Source organism: Orycteropus afer, unplaced genomic scaffold (genome assembly GCF_000298275.1).
Source record: "Orycteropus afer afer isolate SDZICR_OR568_19922 unplaced genomic scaffold, OryAfe1.0 scaffold00456, whole genome shotgun sequence".
NCBI lineage: Eukaryota > Metazoa > Chordata > Mammalia > Tubulidentata > Orycteropodidae > Orycteropus > Orycteropus afer.
In genome coordinates, this window is record NW_006922043.1 from 2018997 (window position 1) to 2044789 (window position 25793).

The following is a 25793-nucleotide window of genomic DNA, read 5'->3' on the forward strand; positions in this document are numbered from 1 at the left end:
CCCAGTTGGTTGCAAAGGCCAAGCATGCCCCCACCATGGCCTGCAAGCCCCAGCCTGGCCAAGCCCATCCCCACAGCTGGCCTGTAAAGCCCCAGCCTGCCTGACGGCCTGGCCTAGAAACAAGTTAGGGCAGGTAGTTGTGCTGGAGTAAGTGAAATTAGAGGCATACAAGTGGTCCAGACCCACAGGGAATCTTAATTGAAAATAAATGTTTATGCTTTTACTATAAAGTATGTGTGATCTAAGGCCCACTGTCCTCTCTCTTGAGAAGGTCTTTTGAAAGGAACTGGGCGTCCAGGGGGTAGGGTGTGTGCAGAGATATAGGAACACAGGCCTTTATTAGTGATCCGAGCAGAACATGCTGGGTGCCCCCCAGCTGGCAGTGCAGGGAAGGAAGACAGAAACTCAAGGCAGGTAGGTCATCCGCCTGGGAAGGGAAGGTGCATTTGGGAGGTGGCCCTATTTGGCATCATTGTCCAATGGACAGCTCTCTGGGAAGCTGGGCAATATGGCTTGCAGTCGTAGGAACACCTGCTCTGCGTAGGAAACCAGCTCCTGGAAGAGGACATGCAGGTCAGAAAGTAGGTTCATGCGACAGCTCAGTTGTCTGCGGGTGGGAGACTTAGAAAAGCTGTGGTTGACGCATTGTGATCCTATGGGTGCCAGAGTAGAACTGTGCTGTGTGGAGTTTTCAGTGGCTGATTTTTCAGAAGTAAATCACCAGGCCTTTCTTCTGAGGAATCTCTAGTTGGACTTTAGCCCCCAACCTTTTTGGTTAGCAGCCAAGCACTTGTTTGTACCACCCGGAGACAGGTCTGGTTACTCCTCCCCTACCAGACTTTCTGGTCCAGTTGTAGACCTGGAATCAGGCAGCCTGGAAATAGTCACTTAGCGCTACATGCCAGGACCAAGGTCCAAACAAAATAAACCAAACTCACTGCCATTGAGTTGGATCCGACCCAGTCACCCCTCCTTGGGTTTCCGAGGCAGTGTCACTACGGAAGTAGATTGCCCAACCTTCTTGAGGAGTGGCTGGTGGGTCTGAAGCACCAGGCTTCTGGTTAGCAGTCAAATGCCTGTGCCACCAGAGCTCCTAAGACCAAGGTCAGTTCCATATAAACCTTGTCCAGGCCCTGAACTTAGGGCCACTTGGGGCCTGGATTCCCAGGAGCCCACTGGGCAAGGCCCTTACCAAGCTGGATGTGAAGCGTCCCTTAATCTCCTGGACTAGGGATGTGATGTCGTTGGACACCAACTCTGGCAGGATGTCCTCTGTGGGCAGAGAGGGAGGTGCTTTGAGGCTAGGCCCTGTCTCTTCCACCCCCATCATAGAGGTCCTAGGCTCAGATGGAGACCCCAGGGGCTCAGAAGCAGACTGGGTAGAAGCAGGTGGTCCTAGGGGGTGGTAGTCCAACAGGAAGCTAGTGGAGGGTGGGGCTAACTGTCAAGGTAGTGGAGACCCCGCTCTGCTCAGTGTCCCATGCTGTTGCCTCAGCTGGGACAGTATCTGGCACATGGTGGGCAATGGGCAGATGAATACTGACGTTGTGGAGGGTGGGCCGCACCCTGGGAGGTGAGGTGGGAGAAGGGGCTCACTATAGGAGGCGAGGTGGAACAGCAGCATGCATAGGCTCTCTACCACCTGGGGGTCATCCTTGTACAGCTGGTATGTCTCATGCAGGAACCTGAGGCCACTGCCACTCTCTGAAGGCATCACCACCTGGAAGGCTGCCAGCTCTGGTGGGGGGATGGGCAATGATGGCACCCCAAGTGATGGGGACAGATCTCTCCCAAGGCTTTTCCACCTGAGCTGCAAGACATTTTTAAGAAGGGACCTCCTGCCTTATTCCAGTGGGAATCAGTATGGTTTGGCTTTGGCTTCAGGAGTGACCCTGCTTGTGGAGTCCCCAGCACTACCTGGAGTGTGCCTGCTGGAGGTGGGCTTCAGCACTCTGGGCTTAGACTCCTGCTGGACTTCTTGAGCATGTGCTATGCTCCTGGGAGCCAGGTGCTGCCTGTACCCTTCTACCCAAGTGGATGCTGACCTGGGACAGCATAGGTGGGACTTGGGCCAGGCCTTCACCCAGGACTGGTTCTATCTTGGGAACTGCCACAAGCTGCAAGCCTCCCAGATTGAAGACCACCTTGCCCCCAGGTCCAGCTGTGCCTGAGGAGGTACCCGGGCCTGGCTGCTCATCTTCCCCATGTGGCAGGGCCTTGGGCTCCCCCAGCCCAGCCTGCCACCTGGAACCACCCCCACAGGGGCCACCCACCATGCCCTGGACCTCATTTCCCTTCAAGGGAGATTATATATATATGTATATATGTGTATATGTGTGTGTGTGTAATTATTGTGAAGAGTCATAGGCTTGAAGCTGTGCTGTGGTGGGAATTTGAAGACACCAATTCTTTAGCAGTCAGGTCTGTTTTAATAGGCGATCTCTGGGCATTGGGAAACAATGCATGTGCATGTGTTTATGAACAGAGAGAGAAGTGCACGATGTAGTGTTGACTGAAAAAGGACAGTTTGTCACACATGTATGGAAAGGTCCTGGCCATTTCTGGAGGAGGAATTGGATGTCTGTGATGGTCCTGTCTTGTGTCTGCCTCATAGTCTGTGTGTAGCTTCCACCCCCCGACACCCCTGCCCCTAGATGCAGCCCTCACCAGACATCTTGACGAGGCTAGCTAGCCCACGGTAGGCATTGTTCACCAGCAGGACCCTGTCCTGGCATAGCTGGATGCTCTGCAGGAACAGCCCTGTCATCTGCTCCAGCTGGTGCTCCTGGATGCAGCCTGCAGCAGGGGCCAGCACTTCATTGTTATGGGTCCCTGCAGCCAACATTGGCTCTGCCCCCCAACCCAGTTCCTGGCCCAGGCCACACACCCAGTAATGACAGCAGCCAGAGGACCGCACAGCCAGCTTCTGCCATTTCGCCATCCGTGGAGTAGGTGGTCATCACGTGGGCAACAAGCAAGGGAGCCTTCTTTAAGGGAGCCTTGTCCACAAGAACAGCTGGAGCCATTGGGGGCGGGAGGATGCTCGTGCAGTGCCTGCTGTATATGCTACCTAATGTATCCCTTGCCTCCCACCAAGGACAGCTTAGAAGGCTCCCAGAGAGCAGCCAGAGTCCTCAGGTGGATGCCCTGGGCTTCCTGCCCCACCAGCAAGTCTGAGGCCAGGGCTTATCCTCTCCAGCAGGGGTCAGGACTTTTGCATTTGGTGTCGGCAAGGCTCTCTCGGGTTTTCTAGGGCTCCTGATTGCTTGGGAACCCTCTCTCACTTGGGCACAAAAGTAACAAGATGGGGCTTGGTGGAAGGCAGGCAGCACGGACCTGGAGCCCCTTTTCTGAATTAATAAGGCTAACTCTGAACCCAGGGGCTCCCAGGGTACAAGGGACCCATCGTTTCCCTGGGCAGCATGGTCATATCCCTAGTGCAGGAGATGGGGGTTCTGCCTGGCAGTGCCTCTTTCTGTCTCGTTTCTACTGCTGTGCGCCAGCATAAACTCCGAAGAGAACCTGTCCTGGCTGGCTCATCCTGAAGTGTTCAGTGACAGGAGGGGAGGACCCCAAGCCTCTCAAGAGGTGATAGGGGATATGGGGGGTGGTCTTGACCACCAGAAGGAACCAGAGCAGGCCCAGGCTGGTGATGGGGAAGGGGAGTGGTGGGCTCTCACCATCCACCAGGAGGGACCAGAGCAAGCCTAGGCCAGTGACGCAGATGTCCCTGCTGTCCAGGAACCTGTTCAGGTGCTCCAGGATGTGCTCAAACAGCTCAGCCTTCTGCAGCTCCCTTGCAGTCGTTTCTGTGGATGGCTAGGATGAGAACACCTCCTCCAGAAAGTCTTCCCAGAGCCTCCCTCCCTCTGATGTCTGCTGGGGGCTCAGTGCCTGCACCTGGCCTCTTGCATCCCCACTGTTGTGCCAGGGACAGAATGATAGGGCATGTGAAGGTGCCAGGGAGCACAGGGCCATGGCCTTCTTCCCTATAGCCCCAGGCTGCCTGGTGCTCTGGTAGTTTGCCCTGACCTCCCAGATGGGAGAAGTTTGACCATGCGTTGGTGGTGCATGCCCCGCCAGTGCCCATGTGCACTGGTGGAAGGGTGCACACCTGTAGAAATGGAGGCTGGGCATCCAGACAGAAGGCAGCCTGACTGCATCTAGAACAGCATGGCTGTCAGCACTACCCCAAATCACCTGTACCCAGGACCAACTCTTCCAACTCTTGCCCTGAGTGCCCCCAAGGGACAGTCCAGCATGTGGCAACCCACCCTGGCTTGAGACAATGGTGAGCAGGCTGTAGACTGTGATGATGAGCTCCTCTGAGTTGGGGTGGCACTGCATGATGCCCAGCAGGGTGGCGATCACAGCATTGTTGCATGGTGCCTCGGCATCTGGGTCCTGTGCCAGTGCTGCATGGCCGTGGGGAAGCAGGGTAGGTCAGAACCATAGGGGTGTGGGGAAGCAGGGTCCCCTGGACCCACAGGGGGCCAGATGCACTCAGCATCCTCCCTCTGGCTGAACTTGTGTCTGCACTGGGGGGGGAGGGGCCAGGTCCACCCTGACCCTAGGTGCTCCTGGAGAAGAGCAGTGAGGCTCTGCCCACATAGGTAAGGCATATCTAGGATAGGCAGGCATGGCACATGCCCTGGGAGCACTTGGGGATGCCACTGAGCGGTTTCTATTGGCCATCGCAGTTTCCATGCCAGCTGAGGGAGCATTCAGCAAGTTAAAACTAATGGCCCTAGCATTGACCCATGTCACTTTAATTTAGTGTATTTCACTATATATAAATTCTATTTCAATAAATTAAAAAAAAAAAAAAAAAACCCTAACGGCCCTAGACGCTGTTTCTGTGCTTTCAGCACATTTCGTTTAAAGCAGTGCCTGGGATGTAAAGCAAGGAGCTCTGGTGACATAGTGCCTAAAGCATTTGACTGCTAACGAGAAGGTTGGTGCTTCAAACCCACCAGTCACTCTACAGAATGAAGACTGGGAAATCTACTTGGAAACCCAAAGGGGGTTGCTATGAGTTGGAATCGACTTGATGGCAGTGAGTTTTGTTTTGTTTTGGGGAGTAAACCTTCAATACTAAAGAGCCAAAGACAGTGGATCGCTGACTTTGCTCCTGCTCCTCCCTGCTCCCTCAGCCTTTCCCTTCTCCAAGTCCCCCTTCCATGTGGGTAACCCCAGAAGACACTGAGGTGTGTCTAGCACCTGGGTTCATAGGGGACTCCAGCTGGAGGACAGGTCCACCTCCCATAGCCTGTGTCCTACTCTATCCATCCTCCTGATATGAGTTGGATGGGCAGGACTGGACACAGGCCCAGGGCGCAGGGCTGCAGAAGAGTGGTGTGGGCAGGGCATTGGCCCGGGCTGGAGGGTGAGTGGTGCAGAGACCCAGTACCCACCTTGGCCAAGGAGTCGCAGCAGCAGGGAGCATCCAGACAGCTGCATGTCCAGGATCCAATCATGCTGCTTCATAATCTTGAGCACCAGCTCCACCAGTTCCATTGGCCACGGCACACCTGGCAGGCAAAGTGCAGAGGCCAGACTTGGGAAGGGACCAACCAGGAGTAGGCAGAGGAGCCCAGATGCAGCTGGGAACCTACAGGGCACCAAGCATAGGACCCAACAATTACAAGAGCCAAGGAAATTGCTTATTGGGTGCTTGCTGTGTGTCTGCCACAGGCATCTTATGCAATGCTTCCCACAGCTTGGCGAGGTAGGACACTCTTGTTAATAACCCCACAGTACAGATGAGAAAACTGAGTGTCCAAGGTGACGGTACTTGCTCTTGAGCAGTGACCAGGCCTGTTTGGCTGTGTAGCCCTTGCTGTAGCTGTCCTGATGGTGGAGACCTGGGTTTCTACCCAGTCCTCTGAACAGGAACAGAGGGTAAGAGCAGCAGACAGGCAGCCCAAGTCTGGTCCCAGCTCTACCCTGTGCCACTGCTGCTCTCCTCCCCCAGCCCCAGTTTTCTCATCTGAAGAGATAATGGTCCCCACATCACAGGGCTGTGGTGAGAACGAGACAAGAGTGCTGGTACCTAGGAAGCTGAGCCCCAGCAAACTCATCCCAAACTAGGCTGTCTGAGCAGGCCTGGCTCTAGGGTGGGTGGAAAGGGACCCAGTAGCCTCTCCTCAGCTTTCCCAGGAAGGTGTTATCTCCTTTCCCATGGACTCTGTCCTGGCCAGACTTTGGCTCCAGAAGGATCCAGGGGAAGGAAGGAAAGACAAATGGCCCAGATAAGGCCTCTACTGATCCACAAGAGTGGAATCTATAATCATTGATGCCCCAGCCACCAAGACAGACCCTGCCCACAGCAATACATATTTCATGGATGGGTGTGTGGATGGATGAAAAGATGTACAAATGGATGGATAAGTAGATGAACAAGTGGGTGGATGAGTGGGTGGGTGGATGGATGGATAAATAGATACAATGGGTAGGTGGATGAATGGGTGGGTAGTCAGAAGGATGGCAGGTTGGGTGGGTGGGTGAAAAGGTGACTGAGTAAAATAATATTCACACTAGTGAGAGAGATTGAGTGGATATTATGAAACCATGCCTGGGCAAAATTAAGAAAGGCACTCATACGCTCTCTCAATCAGTGGATAATGTGGTGTATCCATGGAGGGTAATTTGCAGGATCTATGAAAATATGAAGTATTCACCCCCTTGACATTTAGAAACTTATCCCACAGACTGTCACAAGTGCAATGATACTCATGCACCAGCTGCTTGCTATAGTGTTGTCTGGCATCACAGAAAATTACAAACAACCCCACTATCCACCCATAGGCAAACTGTAGAATAGATGCATCCATTATAATCACATCAAGGGAGACCCCTGTTAATGAAACCAGTACTCACCATCCCACACCCCTGCCTGCTCTGCTGGGCACAGGGAAAATTTCAGGTGCCCACATTTTAAGCCAGTGATGAAGACATGGATCTTAGGGAATGGAAGCAGGCCCCAGATGTATAAGAAATCCCCGCTGAGAGCACTCCTCAGAGGTCTGGTATAGGGTCTGCCTGAGGGGAGGAATTTAGGAGGGGTGTGGGGTCTCTACCTAGCTCATCATCAGACATTATTAGAAGCCTCCTGATGGCCTTGAGCTGGATTTCAGGCTGGCTGGAGAAGTTCTGCATGACATCTGCATGAAACACGGGGGTGGAGGTTCTTGCAAGGGCCAGAGGCATCTGTGGCACTATTAGCAGCCACCCACCACTGGTCTGGACACATGGCACTCATCCCCTCTTCAAATCCTCATCAGGCTGTGGGTGCTTTATCATCCTGTTAGGGATTGAATTGTGTTCCCCAAAGGTATGTTATACTCAGAAAGGGATCAGTGAGGAGATCCTAGATAGAGTGGGAGAATAACATGGAACAAAACTCAAAATCATAAAAAAAGACCAGTTTACTGGTCTGATAGAGCCTAGTGAGTCCCCCAAGACTATGGTCCCTAGCTACCCTTCAGGAATAGAATTGAACTCACTCCTGTGGCTTCCAGCCAAACAATAGACAAGCTTACAGGGTGAACATTTACATCCGGTAGATACACTCCTTAGAATGATGAATCATGGGAAAACAGAAGGGCAGTATTTGCACAGGGAGATAGCTCAGGGGGCAGGAATGCATAGGAAAGGACACAGGGAAGAGGTAACTATAGGGAGGAAGTGGGAAGAGAGCTGTTATATTGTGGGGAATTGCAGTCAACATCATGAAACCAAATATGTGTGAACTGCTGTATGGAAAATGAATTTGCTCTGTAAACTTTCACTCAAATCACAATTAAAGAAAAAAAAAAGTATGTGTTGTAAGTAGGCATCCCTATCCCTGTGGCTATGTATAGTACAATCCCACGTAGGAATGGGGTTTCTTTCTTATGTTAGGCCATATCGATGTAGGCTGTGTTTTAAAAGGATCACCTTTGAGATATACAAAGAGCATATTAGGACAGAGGAGCAAGTAGAGACAGGGGAAGATAGAAGCTACGTCAAATGAAGATCACCAAGGAACAAGGGCCTTCCTCCAGAGCCAGCAGAAAGAGAAGGCCTTCCCCTAGAGCTAGCACCCTGAATTTAGACTTCTAGCCTCCTAACTGTGAGAGAATAAATAAACTGAGAGAATAAATTTCTGTTTGTTAAAGTTAGCCACTTGTGGTATTTCTGCTATAGCAGCACTAGATGACTAAGAATTTGTTACTGGAGAATGGGGTGCTACTCTAACAGACACCTGCATGAGGAAACACTTTTGGAATTGGGTAATAGTAGAGGCTAGACAGGAGTCAGAGGCAGGAAAGGGAGGGATCACCAGGGACCACAAAAGCAGCAGGATCCAGGTAGGAATTAGGTAAGGGGAGGGCGGAGAGGTTTCCAACAGCTAAGGGAGACAAACTTGTCTGTCAGTTTGTCATACTGTGGTGGCTTGCACGTTGCTGTGAGGCTTGAGGCTGTGCCACCAGTGTTTCAAAAGCCAGCAGTGTTGCTCATGGTGCACAGGTTTCAATGCAACTTACAGACTGAAACAGACTAGAAAGAAGGAAGAGGCCATCCACTTCTCAAAGAATTGGCCAAGGAAAACCTTATGAATAGCAGAGAAACACTGTCTGTTACATTACTGGGCAACTTTATGAATAGCCCCGAAATATTGTCCAATACAGTGCAGGAAGATGAGCCCCTTAGGTCAAAAGGCACTCAAAAAAAAAAAAAAAAAAAAAAACTGGGAATGAAAACTTAATTGTACTCATGAGGAACCTATACATAGACCAGGAGGAGGCTGTTGTTTCAACAGAACAAGGGGACACTGCATGGTTTAAAATCAGGAAGGGAGTGCATCAGGGTTGAATTCTGTTCTGGTTACCTAGTGCTGCTCTGACAAGAAATATACCACAAATGGGATGGCCTTAACAAACAGGAGTTTATTCTTACAGTTTGGAGGCTTTAAGTCCAAGTTCAAAGTGCCAGGCTCTAGGGGCTGGGTGAAAGCCCCTCAACCTTGGGGTCCAGCTCTGCCTCCTGCTCCCAGCCCACTGGAGCTAGAGGCAGTTCTTCACTCAGACAGCTGCTGGCTGCTGAGGCTGAGAAGCCCCAAGGTTGACAAGTAAACAGGCACAGTCCCGATGTTACCAAACCACACAGCAGGCCATTAACTTAAGTGAATTGTAAGTCCCAAGGTGGGCAGAGCATAGCAGGCTGCTGAGCAACGACATGGCTACATGCAGGGTCCAAGTGTGCCATAGGCTAGAGACCATTCCCGAAGCTGCTGCTTATATACAGGAAGCAGACCACATACCCACAGGCAGCTACTCAGCTGCTCACAGTAGCTTCTACCCTGGAGTTGATTACCAGTCTCACCATGGGCAATACTACATCCAGCTGCCCAGCCACTCAACCAGGCCTAGCCAAGTTGACACACAAACATAACCACCACATATCCTTTCACCATACTTATTCAATCTGTATGCTGAGCAAATAATCTGAGAAGCTGGACTATATGAAGAAGAACGTGGCATCAGAATTGGAGAAAGAATCATTAACAACCTGAGATACACTGATGACACAACTTTGCTTGCTGAAAGTGAGGATGACTTGAAGCACTTACTGATGAAGATTAAAGAATACAGTCTGCAGTATGGATTCCATCTCAATATAAAGAAAACAAAAATCCTCACAACTGAACCAATAAGCAGCAACATCACGATAAATGGAGAAAAGACTGACATTGTCAAAGACTTCACAGTGCTTGGTTCTATAGTTGACACCAATGGAAGCAGCAGACAAGACATCAGATGACATATAGCACTGGGCAAATCGGCTGCATAGGACCTCTTTCAAGTGCTGAAGAGCAAAGATGTCTCCTTGAGGACTAAGGTGTGCCTGAAACAAGCCATGGTATTTCCAATCACCTCATATACATGTGAGAGCTAGACAATGGATAAGGAAGACCGAAGAAGAGTTGATGCTTTTGAGTTGTGCTGGCAAAGAATGCTGAGAGTACCATGGAGTGCTAAAAGATCTAACAAATCTGTCCTGGAGGAAGTGCAGCCAGAATGCTCCTTGGAGGAGAGAATGGCCAGACTTCATCTCACCTACTTTGGTCATGTTGTCAGAAGGGACCATTCCCTGGAGAAGCATGTCATGCTTGGTAAGCATGATGAAAGAGGGGAAGGCCCTCAACGAGATGGATTGACATGGTGGCTGCTACGATGGTCCCAACTATAGCAAGGATCATGGAGCTGGCGCAGGACAGGGAAGTGTTTCATTCTGTTGTGAATAGGGTCGCTATGAGTTGGAGGTGACTCAACAGCACCTAACAACAACAGAGGCTAGAAGAGTTTTAAGAGTTTTAACTGCTTGGAAGAGACTGCTGGCAGAAATATGGACTTCAAAGGTAATTCTAGTGAAGACTCAGAAGGAAGTGAGGAAAGTTACAGAGAAAGTCTCTGGCATCTTAGAGAACACATATGGTGCCATCAACAGAAGATTACTAGACATAAATGTGCTTCTGATGAGACTTTAAAATAAAATGATGAACATATAATTGGACAATGGAGAAATGTTTTTTCTTTTTAAATTTTATTGTAATTTGTGTGAAAGTGTACAGAGCAAATTCATCTTCCATACAGTTCACATACACATTGACATTGACTGTAATCTCCCACAATGCAATAGCTCTCCTCCCACTTCCTCCCCATAGCCACCTCTTCCTGTGTCCTTCCTTCCCATGCACTCCTACCCCCCAACCTGTCTCCCTGTGCATACACAGACAGCCCTTCTATTCTCCCATGGTTGATTTCTATAAGGAGTGTATCTACCTAACGTAAATGTTCAGCTCATATGCTTGTCTTTTGTTTGGCTGAAAGCCACAAGACTGAGTTCAGTTCCATACCTGAAGGGCAGCTGGAGGCCATAGTCTCAGTGATTCCACCAGGCTCTATCAGACCAGCAAACCTGGTTCCTTTATATATATATATATATATATGTTGTTGTTGTTGTTATGTGCCGTTGAGTCAAACCCGACTCATAGCGACCCCTCCTTGGGTTTCCGAGGCAGTATCACTACGGAAGTAGGATTGCCCAACCTTCCTTCCGAGGAGTGGCTGGTGGGTTTGAACCGCCAGCCCTCTGGTTAGCAGGCAAGTGTCTTAGCCACTATGCTACCAGAGCTCCTATATATATATATATATATATATATATATATAGTTTTGAGTTTTGTTCCACATTGTTCTCCTACTCTACCCAGGATCTCCTACATAATCCCCCTCTGAGTGGTTGACAGTGATAGCTGGGCACCACCTAGTTCTTCTGGTCTCACAGTCACATAGGATGAGGGTCCCATGGTGTACCAGTCACTTGGACTAATTGTTTCCATGCGTCTTTGGTTTTCTTCATTCTTCTTTGCTCTGGATGAGGAGATGCATCATTGCAAGGATGATGCTTTTTATGCAGTGGCAAAGAATTTGTCTAAATTACGTTCAAATGTTTGGTGGAAGGCAGTGATGAACTTGGATATCTGGCTGAGGTTTCTAAGCAAGATGTTAAAGGGGCTATGTGGTTTCTCCTTGCCAGTTATAGTAACATGTGAGAGAAAAGAGATGGGCTTAAAAATGAACTGAGTGAAATGAAAACAAAACTGAAAAATCTGGAAAATGCTATTTTACAAACTAAGGAGATGTGTGCTAGAATTTTCACCATGGGCATGGTTACATAATCTTTTGTTAAAGAGATTAAGCCTGTGATGGATGGATCTAACCAACTACCATAGCAGAAAATCCACCAGCTTTGACTGAAGGGTACAGAGAAAGGACAAAAGGAAAGAACACTCTCTGCCTCTTGGAATTCTGGAGACAGGAGACAGCCAAAGGAGCTACATCTGTTGTCCTCCAAGAAAAGGAAAGGACTATTCCAGGAGTAGCTCAGGGATAAGCAGAACTGTTCAAAGGAGCACAAGAAATAGGGCTGCCTCCATTTCAAAGGATGGAGCAATGCCCTCTTAGGTTTCAAAGAGCCAGATCTTCAGCAACTCAGTTCTGCAGTGTGGGGTTGCCCTTTAGGTGTGCCCAAAGATGGGGCCACTACCCAGAGCTGAAGGAGTAAGGTTGCCAGCTCAAGGGGCAGAAGAATGGGGCTGAAGCCAAAGGGCTGGGGTCACCACTAAGATGGACTAGGAGAAGGGGGAAGGCAGCCCAAAGCCAAGGGAGCAGAGTTGCCATCCCAGTGGGCCTGAAAGGTGGGGCAGAAGCCTAGGACCAAGGGCCTCTACCCAGAATTCAGAGGGCAGGGCCAACACCTAAAGTCTAAAGGACAGAAGCATTACCCAGATGGTCTCAAGAGAACAGAAGATTATTTTCAAGCCTGGAGAGCTAACATAAATTGTCGTGATGGATTTTGGAATTGCTTGATGCCTGTTATCCCTTCTTTCCCTCTGTTTTCTCCCATTTGTAGTGGAAATGTCTACCTTGTGAGTGTTCTACCATTGTACTTTGGAAACATAATTTGTAGTCTAGATTTCACAGGTTCACAGATGAAGAATTTTGTTCCAGGATGGAATACACCTGAACTCTCATCCATATTTGATTTAGATGATTCAGAAGATGAGATTTTCACCTTGGACTTGATTTAAGATTTTTGGGATAATGTGATGGGGGTGAATGTGTTTTGTACGTGGGAAAGGCATGAATTTGGGAGGCCAAAGGGTGGAATGTTGCAGACTGAATTGTGTCATCCCCATTTCACAGATGAGTATACAGAGGCCAAGCAACTTGTCCAAAATTGAACCCAACTCTGGTCTGAGAGCATGTGGTATGTGGCCAGAGCTATGCCTCCAGCCCTGGGCTCTCTCTGCTCCTTTTCAGGGTTCCCTGCAGGGTTCTCTGCCTTTGGTTCACAACAAATGCTGCCACTGCCACCCAGACCCAGCAGTGATCTGTGGTCTTGGCAGTTGCACACTGTAGATTCAGAAACTCCCCCAATGCATCTCCCACCAACTCTGGGCATAACACTACAAAAGGTCTATCTTACTGTGTCATCACAGTGGGCAGTGATGGATTGGTGCATATGAAAAAGCTGAGGCTCAGAGAGAAACCTGCTCAATGCCCTCGGCGAGTCCTCAGGTATGACCATGCAATAGGCCTCCACTAGGGCCTTGTGGGCATCCCTCTCCCCAGACATCTGGGCAGAGGAAGCAGGAGGGATGGGGGCTGGTAGAAGTCACCCCACAGCTCTCTTGACCTGACCCTTGTTACAGGAAGTCCATGAGAGAAGCCTTGGAGAAAGAGAAGGGAACAACACATTGGGAACTCAGAGGGATGGGGGGGTTACATGGAGCTAACCTTGAACTTGAGGGTGCATTCTAGACTCATCATTTATTCAAGACCTTGGGCATAGCTACTGTGTGCTGCGAGCCCCAGGAGGCCCCTGGCCAGGGCTCACTTATGGTAGAGCTGGGCACCAGGTACTTGTGGTATGTGTGTGATGGGTAAATACTGCATCAAGTCACAGCCTCTTGGTGAGACCTGTATCATCATGCTGCAAGCCCCCTTCCCTGCCCTCCCATCCACATCCAGCAGCATCCTGCTAAGCAGCATCCTGCTATGTGAGAAAGACACTCAACAGCTGGGCCTCTGTGTACAAGGTGAGGAAGCAAGGAAGTAGGCCTGCGAGGCTGGGAGGTTGGGGGGCTGGTGACTGGGCCCTTGTGGCTACACAGAGGACTTGTGTAGCAGAAAAAAGGGAAAGTAGGTGGGGGCCAGGCTATGAAGATGAACTTTGCACAGCTAACTGGGTGCTATGGAAGGTATTTGAATAAGGCAGCTCCCTGAGCAAAGCCTGGAGATGGGTGAGGGAATCAGAAGCCACCCTTGCATGGCTGTTCGGATAGGACAGTCCAGGGAACTAGGACAGTGACTGCTAAGCCCAAGCAGTTTCATGCCCTCCCCCTCCCCCTCATGCCCACCAGCACCTAAGATACTTGCGACGTTGCCTCCTAATAGCATGTCGGCGATGAGCGAAGGGACCACCTGCCTGTGCAGCGTCAGTGCCACGCTCGAAGACTTGAACCTCTTGATCACAAAGGCAAAGTGGATCACCTCCCTGTAGAGGGCAGAGACAGGTGAGGTCGGTGTCCACCTCCTGCTTACCGTGCTGGCCCTCAGGCTTGGTGGCTCGCTAGCCCCTTCCTCTACGATCCCTGGGATGGAGCAAGTGCAGCAGCTGGTGGCCCAGCTATCCCACCCCAGCAGCTCCCCACAAACACACAAAACCATACAGGCATACAGATGCACTTGCCCTTTAATATTATATAAATTTGCCCTCACCTTTGAAAGGACTGAACCAACCTCTACTTGCAACAAATTCTTCATCACAATCACTTTCACTTACTACATGTGCAGCTTTGTAATCATTCAAAAGGCTTTGAGCCTTTTCTTGCACTAATCCCACTACCATCAAGTTGATTCTGACTCATAGTGACCCTGTAGGTCAGAGTAGAACTGCCCCATAGGGTTTCCAAGACTGTATATCTTTACAGAAGCAGATCGCCTCATCATTTTTCCTGCAGAGCTGCTGGTGGGTTCCGCTGACCTTTTGGTTAGCAGCCAAATGCTTAAACCACTGCACCACCAGAGCACCTTTTTTGCGCTAAAAAAGTAAGGCTAAGTAAGAACCATATGCATCTAGTCCAACTCACCCAGAAATTCCACTTAAAGAGACACTTAGGATCTGATCTTGTTTGTAACTTATGGACTGCCTGTATTTTACGACTGTGTTCTATAAAGGCCAGGCTGCATTCCTCACTATATATTCTTTTCTGATTTTAAAATAAAATGAAAATGATTTCCTGAACCCTCAGGGTGTTGAAGGCTCTCGGCCTGATCTCCAGTGGCTGGTGCAAGATTGGCCCTGCTTGCAGGGCACAAAGAGATGCCTTCAAAATGGCCTGGGCTGCACAGGTGTGATGGCAAAATGGGAAGAGCCCACCATCCAGGTTGAGTGAGCATTGTGACCATTAGGGACAAAGTGGCCTTGTGTGTGTATGCACACATGCATGTGTTTTCTGTGTTCATGCACATGTGTGTGCACATGCAGAGGCTGGGGGGACAGACAGAGGCGCTAAGCCTACCTCACTGTGATCCGTTCCTCTGGTTTGACCTGGAGCATCATTGGCAGAAGGAAAACCAGTGTGTCTGCGTCAGGAACCTTCTTGTCCTTGATCTTTCTCAGCACGTCCTGCAGGCTGTTTGGAAGCTTTCGGAGAGACTTCCGCAGAAGCATGGCTTCTGTGTGCTGACAGAGACAGAGGACAGGGCTTTGTGCAGGCACTTACCGTGGGCTCATGGCTGTGCTGGGAGCGGAGCACCATCAAGGGCACAGGAGCTGAGCCAGGCAGCTGCAGGCCCATGCAGCTGGACCACATGGGCAGGGGAGATGGTCAGAAAGAGAGGCAAGCAGCTGTCTTTGTGTGTGTGTGTGTGTGTGTCAAGAGTCTGCTCCCTAATCCTGACCCCAGCCCATTTCATAGACAGTGACATCAAGGCTTGGGAGAGGGGAGCTCTGTGTACAAAATCAATCCAATCAGGGCTGGGATGGGATCCAGGGCACTCTGATCCAGAGTATTCTGTCTTTCCAGTATGTCATAGAAGGACCCTCACTTCCCTGGGTTTTCAGAAGGAGAGGAGTGGTGAAGGGCTTCATTGTGGTAGTGCCAGGTTTCATGTGACCACTGTCTCAGTTACTATGTGCTAGAGTCCAGCAGAGCTGTGCCAAGTGCTAGGAGCTGGGGCATTCCAGGAGAGTGGCCCATCCTTGACTGGGGGTGGAAGAGAGCACACCAAGGTGCCCTAAGCGGAAGGAGGATGCAGTCAGGAAGCAGGGCAAGGCAGCCTGCTCCCAGGCTGGGAGGAGCTCACCCCCTGGCATCCTTGGTGGGAAGGGCAACTCCCAGAGGCTACAGTCTAGGTGGGGTGGGGGCAGCTCACCTCTACAAAGGAACAGCTGGCCATGTCAAGAAGGATGCAGCCCAGGGACCAGATGTCAGATTTTTGGCTGAAGGAGAAGTTGAGGGCTTCAGGGGCCATCCAGGACTTCTGGAAGGGGTCTGTTGGCAGGAGCAGGGTAGGGGTCCAGTAAGTTTTACACCCTCTGGAGAGCAGAGGCATGACAAAGCCACCCTCATGGAATGGTAACCCATTGGTGCCCCTTGCAAGCAGCTTAACAATGAGCCCTTAGGTCACCCTCTTGGGGAGGTAGGGACATGCTGTCCATAGAGGAGGAGGAGAAAGCCCTGTCAGCAGGAGCCTTGCTCTTGGTCTTGAGCCACTGAGGCTATCAATTTTGGCAGGTGCCAACCAGCTAGCCTGTGTGTGTGTGTGCACGTGCGAGTGTGCGTGCTTTTCTGCATATCTCTGCATTTCTGTGTTCTTTGTGTGCATACATGTCTGTGTTCTGTGCATGTATGCATGTATGTTTGTCTGTGCGCGTATGCATGTATGTTTGTCTGTGTGCATCTTGGTATTGTGTATATATGCCCCTCATTGCTACAGAAAAGGCGGTGGAAGAGGCATGCTCCAGAAGGCTAAAATTTGTACCCTCTTTAAATACTTTACTCCATCTAAGGGTCAGGACCCTGGGGCAAAGTTCCAGTTGCTCTGCCCTAGTTTCTAAACCTGAGCCCCAAAGTGCCAAAAGAGCTGGGCCCCTAGTCCAGATAAGTCTGATAGGCTCAGGTAGCTCCTTCCTCTCTAGACCTCCATCCCCCAGCCAAACAGCAAAGTGATGGACTCCAAGGACCATGACATCTATGTCTCCAATAGATCCCCCACCCACCCAGCCATTCACCTATTCACCCAGCTATCCATTTATCTTCCCAACCACCCATCCATCTATCCATCTTCTGTGTACCAAGGGCAGAGGGCCACCAGCTACTGCCACCATAGGACTCTGTAATTCTCCACTGTTTGCTCTCCCCATCCTTACAATTGTTACAGGCTTGAAGCCAGCCCTGCTTGGCCCTTCATCTTTTCAATGTCTTCGGAAGAAGACTCATCTCCCTTTGCCCTCCCTTTCCCAGGGATTTTAGGATCCAGTAAGATAATCCACAGGCAACCAGACCCTGGTGTCCAATGGGCCCTTGGGTCAGCCCAGATTAATTTCCTGTCTTCTGCAGTCTTTCTTTTTCCTCCATAAAGGTTAACATTTGGGGGATATCACAACCATTGCTTTGTTTCTCAGACTCTTATGACATTGGGTATCTTTGGAACACTACACCCACCCCCATGGTGGCACTCCTGCTCAGTTACAATCAGACAAGGGGTCTCTTGAGTCCAGCCAAGCCCAGATGATCTAGAGAGATTGAGTAGATAGAGGTTTGGTGCTGCCTTGTCCCAGCCCCCAGAGTGGCCACCACCCCTCCCCCATCTACTCATTATCTATACCCTCCCCCTGACCCCTGACTGGATGACCCTCACCCACCTTCCTCTGCCCGGATATTCCATTTGGCTTCATCTGTCATGAGTGCTTTGGAGCTCAGATCCTGCAGTTTGCAGTGGTTGTTGCTGATCAGGATGATATTGGAGGGTTTGAGGTTCCTGAAACCAAGATGGGGGACCCTCCTCTGGGTGCCTGTGGGCGTGCCTTTCCCCCACTCCTGGGGCTGCCTTGGATGTCTGCTCTGTGGGGTAGAGGCCCTGATAGGCCTCAGGATAACCACAGGTTGGGGAGTGGCCAGGCCCATGTGTGCCCATAGACCTTACTTGCTGCCTCCACCCACCCAGGACTACAGGAGCAACCTTATCCCCCTTCTTTTCTCAATATAATGTCCTTTTCTCAGCCCACTTTTAAGATAATGTTTTCCTATAAATAGAAAAATAGAAATAGGAGCTCTGGTGGCATAGTGCCTGAGGCACTTGACTGCTAACCAGAAGGCTGGTGGTTCAAACCCACCAGCTACTCCTCGGAAGGAAGGTTGGGCAATCTACTTCCATAGTGACACCGCCTCAGAAACCCAAGGAAGGGTTGCTATGAGTTGGAGATGACTTGACAGCACATAACAACAACAATATAAATAGAAATAAGGCATTTGGCTTGGGGGCTGGTTAAGAGCATGTTTTAAAATGTCCATTGACATCAACATTGAATTATTTGTCCTTTGTCCATATGGTTCCCATGGTCTTCCTCCTTTAGCTACGATACTCACGTTCAAATCTGAAGCCACCTTCCTAGGCCTCTTGCTCCCATCCCCTGCTGACCATGGCTTCTGGAGCCTCCAATCTACTGCTGGTGGATGGAGGCAGCTCCAAGAGGGGTGCTGCCCCCATGCTGGCTGTCCTGAGGCCACAGTGGCAGCCTTATCTCCCCCTTGCAGTGCTGCTGTCTGGTTTCTTTCCTTTAGAAAAACCCACCAAGTAAGATCACACACCACGTAGCTGTGTGTGGTGAGAGGCCTCAGCTGTGGTCGTTCCGAGGAGGAGGTGCTGTGAAGGTCATGCTGGCCCAGTGCTTCTCTCCCTAGCTCCTGCCATGGTACTGACACCCTGAGGGGATACAGTGCTTCTTCTCCTACAGCAGCCTGTCCAGTCCCAGGAGATGGGGGCCCTGGTCACCTGTGCAGGATGTCCAACCGATGCAGGTATTCCAGTGCATCTAGTATTTGGCCCAGCATATTCTGCAACCACTGGGGAGGAAACAGGTACCAGGAATGGAAGGGGCTAAGGGCCCTGGTGGAGTAATAATTAAGCACTTGGCTGCTAACCAGTAGGTCAGTGGTTTGAACCCACTCAGCAGCTCTTTTGGAGAAAGACCTAGTGATCTGCTCCTAAAGATGACAGCCTAGGAAACCCTCTGGGGCAGTTCTACTCTGTCACAAGATGGCATCCAATAAAGTTCCCAAAGCACAGCTCCCTGCTGCTGCCATTAGGTGGCACCTCTCAGAGCAGTGAGGGGAGAGGCCTGAAGCTTCTCCAGAGCTCAGGACATGGGGCAAGAGGTCCCAGCCTCCCCAGAGGACCTCAGATTCCCACAGACTGGAGTGGCTCTCCAGACAGAGGGAAGCTCCCTGGTTTCCAGACCCCACACTTTTGTCTCATACTGGGGTTCCTAGGGACCCCTACCTCGACCACTCTGTGGTTCTCACTGCCGAGTACCTGCTAGAACTTGGGGCCAACTGGCCTTGTGGGTATCAGAAATGTTGACACCTTCAGTGCCTACTTGGGGCTTGCCTCATAATGTCATTAGAATGAAAAGAGCCCCGAAAGAGAATATTCTGGAAGAATTTTGTGTCAGAAATAAGATCCATCTAGTACCAGGGCAGTGATTTTCAAACAAACCATGTGCCTAGGAACACTGGAGGCCACACTGGAGCTTCAGAGCATTAAAACGAGGCACTTCTATTTATCAGAAGACACCATTAATAAAGTGACTCGGGTTAGAAGAAGATGCTCTGCATGCTTATGTCCAGAATATATAAAGAATTTGTATAAATCAGTGAGAAAGTATGAGGTTGAAAAAGATGCCAGACACAAAAGACAACATGCTGTATGATTTCATTTACATGAAGTTCAAAAACAGCCAGAACAAATCTCTACAGACAGACATCTAACCACGGTTACTCAGGGGTCGGGGAAGAGTACTGACTAGAACTTTCTGGAGTTCTGATTTCATCTTGATCTGAGTGAAGGAACTGGCTACAAGCACATGAGAGAAGGCATCAAGCTGCACACTGGAGTGTGTGCATGCTATAGTGCATATTAATCAATACATACATTTAAGAAAACAGTCCAGCCAGACTCCAGCAGCACCTGCCTTCCCCAAGCTCCTCTGCCCACAGCTGTGCACCCAAAACATAACAAGGCCCAGGTGGTTGCCAGGGCCTGGTGTCCCTAGAGGGCTGTCTTACCTCAGAGTCAAAGGTCTTCCTCGCCTTCCTCTTCTTCTCAATGATCTTCTGGAAGGTTTCCTTGTGGTACTCCATCACCAGACAGAGGAAGATGCAGTAGTTCTACAGGGGACATGGAGGGGAGGCTCTTGGGAGATGTGCAGTTCTAGTGGAAAGAAGCTCAGGCCTCTGTGCTTCATCTGCCCTAGAGAGCTCTCCCAAGCTCAGACACACCACTCCAAGCTCCATACCCATCAAGCTACTTGGACTTCTTCAAAGGCTGGGCTGCCTCCCACCCGCCCATGTGCACCGGGCCCCTCCCTCACCCTCTTAGTGAGGATAATTGTACTCATCCTTCAAGGCTATCTTGGGTCTCGTTTTATCTGAGGACCTTTCCTGGAACCCAGCCAGACAGACTGGGTAAGGGGCTCCAACTCTGGGCTCCTGAAGAGCCTGTATTCCCTCAGCAGTCAAGTGTCCCTGAGAGTACCAGGGGGTGCATGACGGGGGGAGGGGCCCTCCAAGGTTTTCCAAGGTCCAGTGGAAAGGGAGGGAGCTGTTGTGGTGCAGTGATTAAGCACTTGGCTATTAACCAAAAGGTCATTCGTTCAAACTCACCAGCTGCTCTGTGGGAGGAAGATGAGGCAGTCTGCTTCCATAAAGATTTACAGCCTTGGAAACCTTATGAGGCAGTTCTACTCTGCCCTACAGGGTTGCTATGAGTAGGAATTGAATGGTAATGGATTGGGTGAAAGGGGAGGTGTCTGGCTGTGAAGGACCTTCCTCCTGCTCAGCACCTTAGCTACCAGCCTGAATGGGGACAGTAGCATCTTTCCCTCTATCAGCCCCAGGCTCAACTATTCTTTCTTGCACCTCAGTTCCCATCTGGAGGGACTGGAAAGTTTCTGGCTCTTTGTAAAGATGAAAGGTGGCACAGCCTGAGGTAGGCAGTGCAGGCTCAGCTAGAAGGTTTGGGTGTGGATCCCTGTGTAGCTGTGTCACTGTGTGACTGTGGGAGACCTCCTTAACCTCTCTGAGTGACTCCTGCCCTTGGAGCCCCTAGGGCCTCACGGGGGACATGATGCTTGTTGTACACTGTGCAGGAGGCACAGAACCTGGTGGCAATGGCAATGGCAAACAGGGAAGCTGGTTCCTCATGCCTGCTCCTCCAGCTCCACCATCAGAGGCATAGGCCTCTAATCACCGGCCTACAGGACAGCTTGTGGTAGCGTGCACAGGGCACTGGGGTCAGGCACACTTGGCCCTGCCTTCTCCCTTACCACATCCTAGCTGAGTAACCTGGAGGAACTAATTTCATTGCTCTCAGCCTGTTTCTCCTTCTGTAAAATGGGAACAGTAACTATTGAAGCTCTAGCGGCTCACATGAGATTATGCCCAGAGAGTCCTGGTGTGCTGCCTGGCTCCAGGAAGTAGAGTCAGGGGCAGCCTTGTTTGGTGTCACTACCATGGCCACTCCATAGTATTTCAATGAGGTGAAGGGGACATGCTCGGGGCTCAGTTGGCTTGGCCCTGCAGCCCACAGCACAGAGCCAAGCTTGGAGGAGCCCCCCAACCCACCTGGCTGTCCCATGTGATGAACATCTCCTGGTAGATAGAGATGTGGGCATGCTGGAGCTTCAGCAGTGGCATCAGCTGCAGGGACAAGAGCAAGCAAAGAAGTTCCAGCAACACCCAGATAGAGGTTTTCTGTCACATGTGCCAACAAACATGCCAGTGTCTGGCTCTGAACAGGGGAAGGAGTAGACACAGGGAGGCTGTGTAGCCTTGTGGTGAGGTGCCAGATGGCCAGGGTGAGCTCTGCCTCCAGCAGGTTGTGTTGTGTGACTGAGGGCAAAAGCTCATCCTCTCTGATGCAGTGGTGTCTGCCCCCCAGGGAATAAGGGAGCTGATGCAGATAAAATGGCAAGTTCATAGGAAGGAGGTACAGCACATTCAGGGTGGGCAGGGAAGGGGATGCAGCCGATGGGAAGAGGGACAACTGGTCTATTCACTGGCCACCTGGCCTCCAGGGTCATGCAGACAGAGCTCAGAATGCCACAGAGCTGCAAGTGCTTTGAAAATGAAAGCAACTGGACAGCAGGAATAGCTACTTAAGATGTTAGAGACTGAGAGTCAAAGGACAACACTGATGGTAGCAGATAGGGGTGGATGAGGTTACCCAGCAGGCTCTAGGAAGGAGCAAGGAAGAGTAAGAGTTATGCTGGGCAGGGGGACTACAGGTGTCCATGAGGGTTCCTCTTCCCCTTTGACAGAATGCTGCCTAGGGAGGCTTGCCACTGTGCCCCAGTCACACTGTGGGCTTAAGAGATGCTGTTCGCAAAACTCACGAGCTGACAATTCCAGAAAGAAGATAAGAAACTAATGACCATTAGCTATAAGGGGTACATTTAATTTCATGTGAAATTCAACAGACATGAGGAGAAAACCACCCAGAGTCATTTTTGTCTATCACGTTATAATGCATGCAGCTGTTCTTGCTAGTCATTTCTTGGTGGGAGAATTAAGGGTAATCTAAATTTTCTTTGTTAAGCAATCTTATATTTTCTACTGTAACTAATACTTCTATAATTAGGGGAAAATTTTTTAAATGATTACTGGTAGGTTAGCCTGCAGACCTGGCCAACTTTTAAACTTTGTCTTCTCTGGAAACATGTATTATCCTCTCAATACCTAGATTTAGAAATAAAATGTTTTGGGCATCTACTTCCTTTGTCATCTGGGGGCTGTTGGCTTCACAAGCATGGGGCAAGAACTCTCATGATCCTCCATCCCCCATCGGGGCATCCCTCTGCCCACACTCTACAAGAAGTGACAGAAGACAATCTCTAAGTGTTCTGAAGTCTGCTTTCTCTAGAGAGGAACTACTGAGAGTTACCTCCTCCAGGGCCTCGTTTGCATGATGCTCATCCATGCACCCCACCTGCAGGGGCACAGGAGTACCAGGTCAGTGAGTGAACTGAGTCATCATTGTCATCACCATCACCACCACCACCACCACCACCACCACCACCACCACCACCACCGTCACCATCATGATCACCACCATCATTATCATCACCATCATGGCTTTCATTATCTTCACCATAAATATCACCTCATCACCATCATCATCATCACCATGAACAGAAGGTGGGTAAGGACTCTGGGCCTGGCCACCTTGGGGACAAGGCTGCTGAGTTGCATCTGACTGCTAAGCAAAAGGCTGGCGGTTCAAACCCACCAGCCACTCCTCAGAAGACTGGGCAATCTACTTCCATCGTGATACTGCCTCAGAAACCCAAGGTGGGGTCACTGAGTTGGATCTGACTCAATAGCAGTGAGTTTCTTTTTTGTTGTTGTTGTCTTGGACACACAAAGGGGTCCACCCTGAGGTCTATGCCCCTGATCCTGCCTGGCCAGCGCCAGTGAGGAGTGTTGGGGAAGGGCATAAGGCCCAATATCCCATGTGATTTTGGCAAATCCTTGCTTGCACCACCCTTTGGTCCAACTGATGGCCCTGCACTGATGGTCCCTCAGGGAGGTGGCTTGAGTTTACACGCTCTTGGAGATTGTATGACCTTGGCTAGTCTGAAGCTCCCCTGAGCCTCACTGTCCTTAGCTGTAGAGTGGGGCACTGTTCCATCTCTGCAGGGTTGACAGGAGGTTGAACGAGATGGTGCAGCATGAAGCAAGTGCTGAATAAATGGTGGGTGTTGGTACTGTTGCAGAACGATGAGCATTCAAGGAAACTGCAAGCAGCTGGGAAGCCTGGAGCCTCAGTTCACCTCACTCTACCCCAGCTGACTGTCCCCTTGATTGCTACTAGGGATGGGGAATCTGTTAGGCACACATTTTGGACCATTCACAACCATAGGAGCCCAAGTGGGTGCCCCAACTTCACACTCACTTTTTTTATCACACGCTTTCCTCTGGTGGCCATTTCTTCCACCACCATGTTCATCCCCAAGGCACCAGGCTCCAGCTTGTACAGAATCTACCAGAAAGGGAGAGGGAGGCTTTCAGGAAACGGATGCAGCGTTTTGCTCTCCCAGGTGTGTGCAGTGTCACGGTTTTTCTGATTCCTGTCACATCTCCTGACAAGTGGGGAGAGCAAGGGTCTCCTCCCCACTTTGCAGACAAGAGAATGCAGCCCATCACTTTGGGCAATTCTGGAGCTCTTTTCTCCACTCTAAATCCCTTCCCAACCTGCAGGGAGGACCATCCAGGCTTCCAGGAGCCAGCACAACCTCCAGCATCCACCTCCAACCTGGGCATCCACACTCAAGTAACTGGCACCATAACGAGCACTGTCCTAGTCACAGCCATCCATGTGTCCAGCACCATGCCTCACTCTTTATACCCACCACCCTATGGGGTCAGCACTACTGAGGAACAGGGAGCCAAGCCCTTGCCTGAGGATATAGAGCCTAATAAAGAAGATCACCTGGATGACACTGTGGCTTTAACTTGAGCCTGTCTTTTGCAAAGAAACTGCAGAGAGATTCCCATCAACCACACCTGCAGGAGGCAGGCCGTGGGAGTGGGGTGAACACTGGTGTTACTGGTTGCTCTGAGACTCTGGTATTTATCAGAGGATAAGGTGGGGAAAGCAGGAAAGGGGGTGTGGGCAGTGGAAACTGAGTGTAGGGCCTCTGAGGGAGTCTTAGGGTTCTGTAACCCAGCTCCTTGTGAGCCAACTGTCTCACTTAGGGAATGACTGGACAGTGGCTAGCTAAGGGGGTCCAAGGTCAGGTGATGTAAGGATTACCTGGGCATAGACCCCGCTCACTGCGAATCATGGATGAAAGGCACCCATCTCTCAGATCAAGTCTACACTTCTTCCTGAAATATAACTTTGCTTTCAAAATGATCTGGCCCCTGGACACTCAGAGGACACCTGGCTGACTTCTCAGTGGTTCTCCACACACTGTGGATACCCACTAGGTGAGAATCTGGACACATTGTCTCCAACCTAATGTCATTTTTCAGATACTGTGCTTGATGTTTCATAATGTCTACCTACTGCACATGAAGACACTGAACTAACACTCATTGTTATTTAGCAGTTTCCTGTTTTGGAGCCAGTAAACCAACTTCCCAGATCGTAGACATTTTCATTTCCAAAGCCCCTGCTGGGACTACGCAGGTTGAAGGGGTGTGTTGGGGGTCTCTTTATTATGAACTCAACGTCCTAGGGTCCCCTTCTGTCCCCATGGCCCCAGCACTTTAAGGCCACTAGGCAAGAAGTATAGGGGGAACTGTCCTCCTCTCTAAAACATCCCGTCCTTCTGAAAGATGATTTCATCTGTCATATTAGAGAGGGGGAAACTGAGGTAAAGGTCATCAAGAGGTCCCCAAGGTCATCCTGCGAGTTGGAGGCGGCACTGCCCAGGGCCTGAGTCCCTTCCCTCCGACAGTCGGACCTCGCCGCCAGCCGCCTCTCCAGGGCTATGATCGTTACCCCAGGAGTGGTGGAAGTGCGGCAGGAAGTCCTGGTCCCGGGCTCGCCCCAGACCGTCACCCAATGTTGCTCCTGTCCTCCATACGCGCGCAGCTCGGCACCTGATACTTTTCCATAGCCTCTAGAGGAGGGACTCCTGGCCTCACTCCCTCGGCCGGACGCTTGGGGTCTACGCCACGAGCTGGCGCCGACGGTTGGACCCTCGACTGAGTGTGCGCAGTAGGACCGCCCAAACGAGCATCTCACTCCCCACCCCGGGGTGGGGGCTATAGGCCCTGGCGACCCATAGTCGGGGTAGGGGTATGTGTCTGTCTCCAGGGACCCACACTGCCCGAACTGGGTCCCTCCGGCGCTCTCAGAGCCCTGCGTCCCGGGCACCTTGGGCCGATCTTCAGTCGTCGGATGGGGAGAACGCCGCTGGCCGCCGAGTCCGGAGCGTGAGGTGGGAGTGCT

At 50.8% G+C, this 25793-nt stretch overlaps 1 protein-coding gene across 1 annotated transcript; it reads right to left on the minus strand.

Annotated features, from left to right (window-relative positions):
* Nucleotides 1–459: 459 nt before the first annotated feature.
* Nucleotides 460–25456, minus strand: STKLD1 (serine/threonine kinase like domain containing 1). The gene is made up of 19 exons (XM_007954325.1): nt 25442–25456; nt 23787–23873; nt 22776–22820; nt 21458–21532; nt 19901–20002; nt 18609–18679; nt 17479–17594; nt 15987–16105; nt 15131–15294; nt 13973–14103; nt 7080–7163; nt 5415–5531; nt 4275–4415; nt 3681–3809; nt 2888–3016; nt 2668–2796; nt 1597–1737; nt 1193–1272; nt 460–555 (listed from the first exon to the last, which is right to left on the minus strand). The coding sequence occupies exons 1-19, from the start codon at nt 25454–25456 to the stop codon at nt 460–462; spliced, it is 1971 nt and encodes a 656-aa protein (XP_007952516.1).
* Nucleotides 25457–25793: the final 337 nt, after the last annotated feature.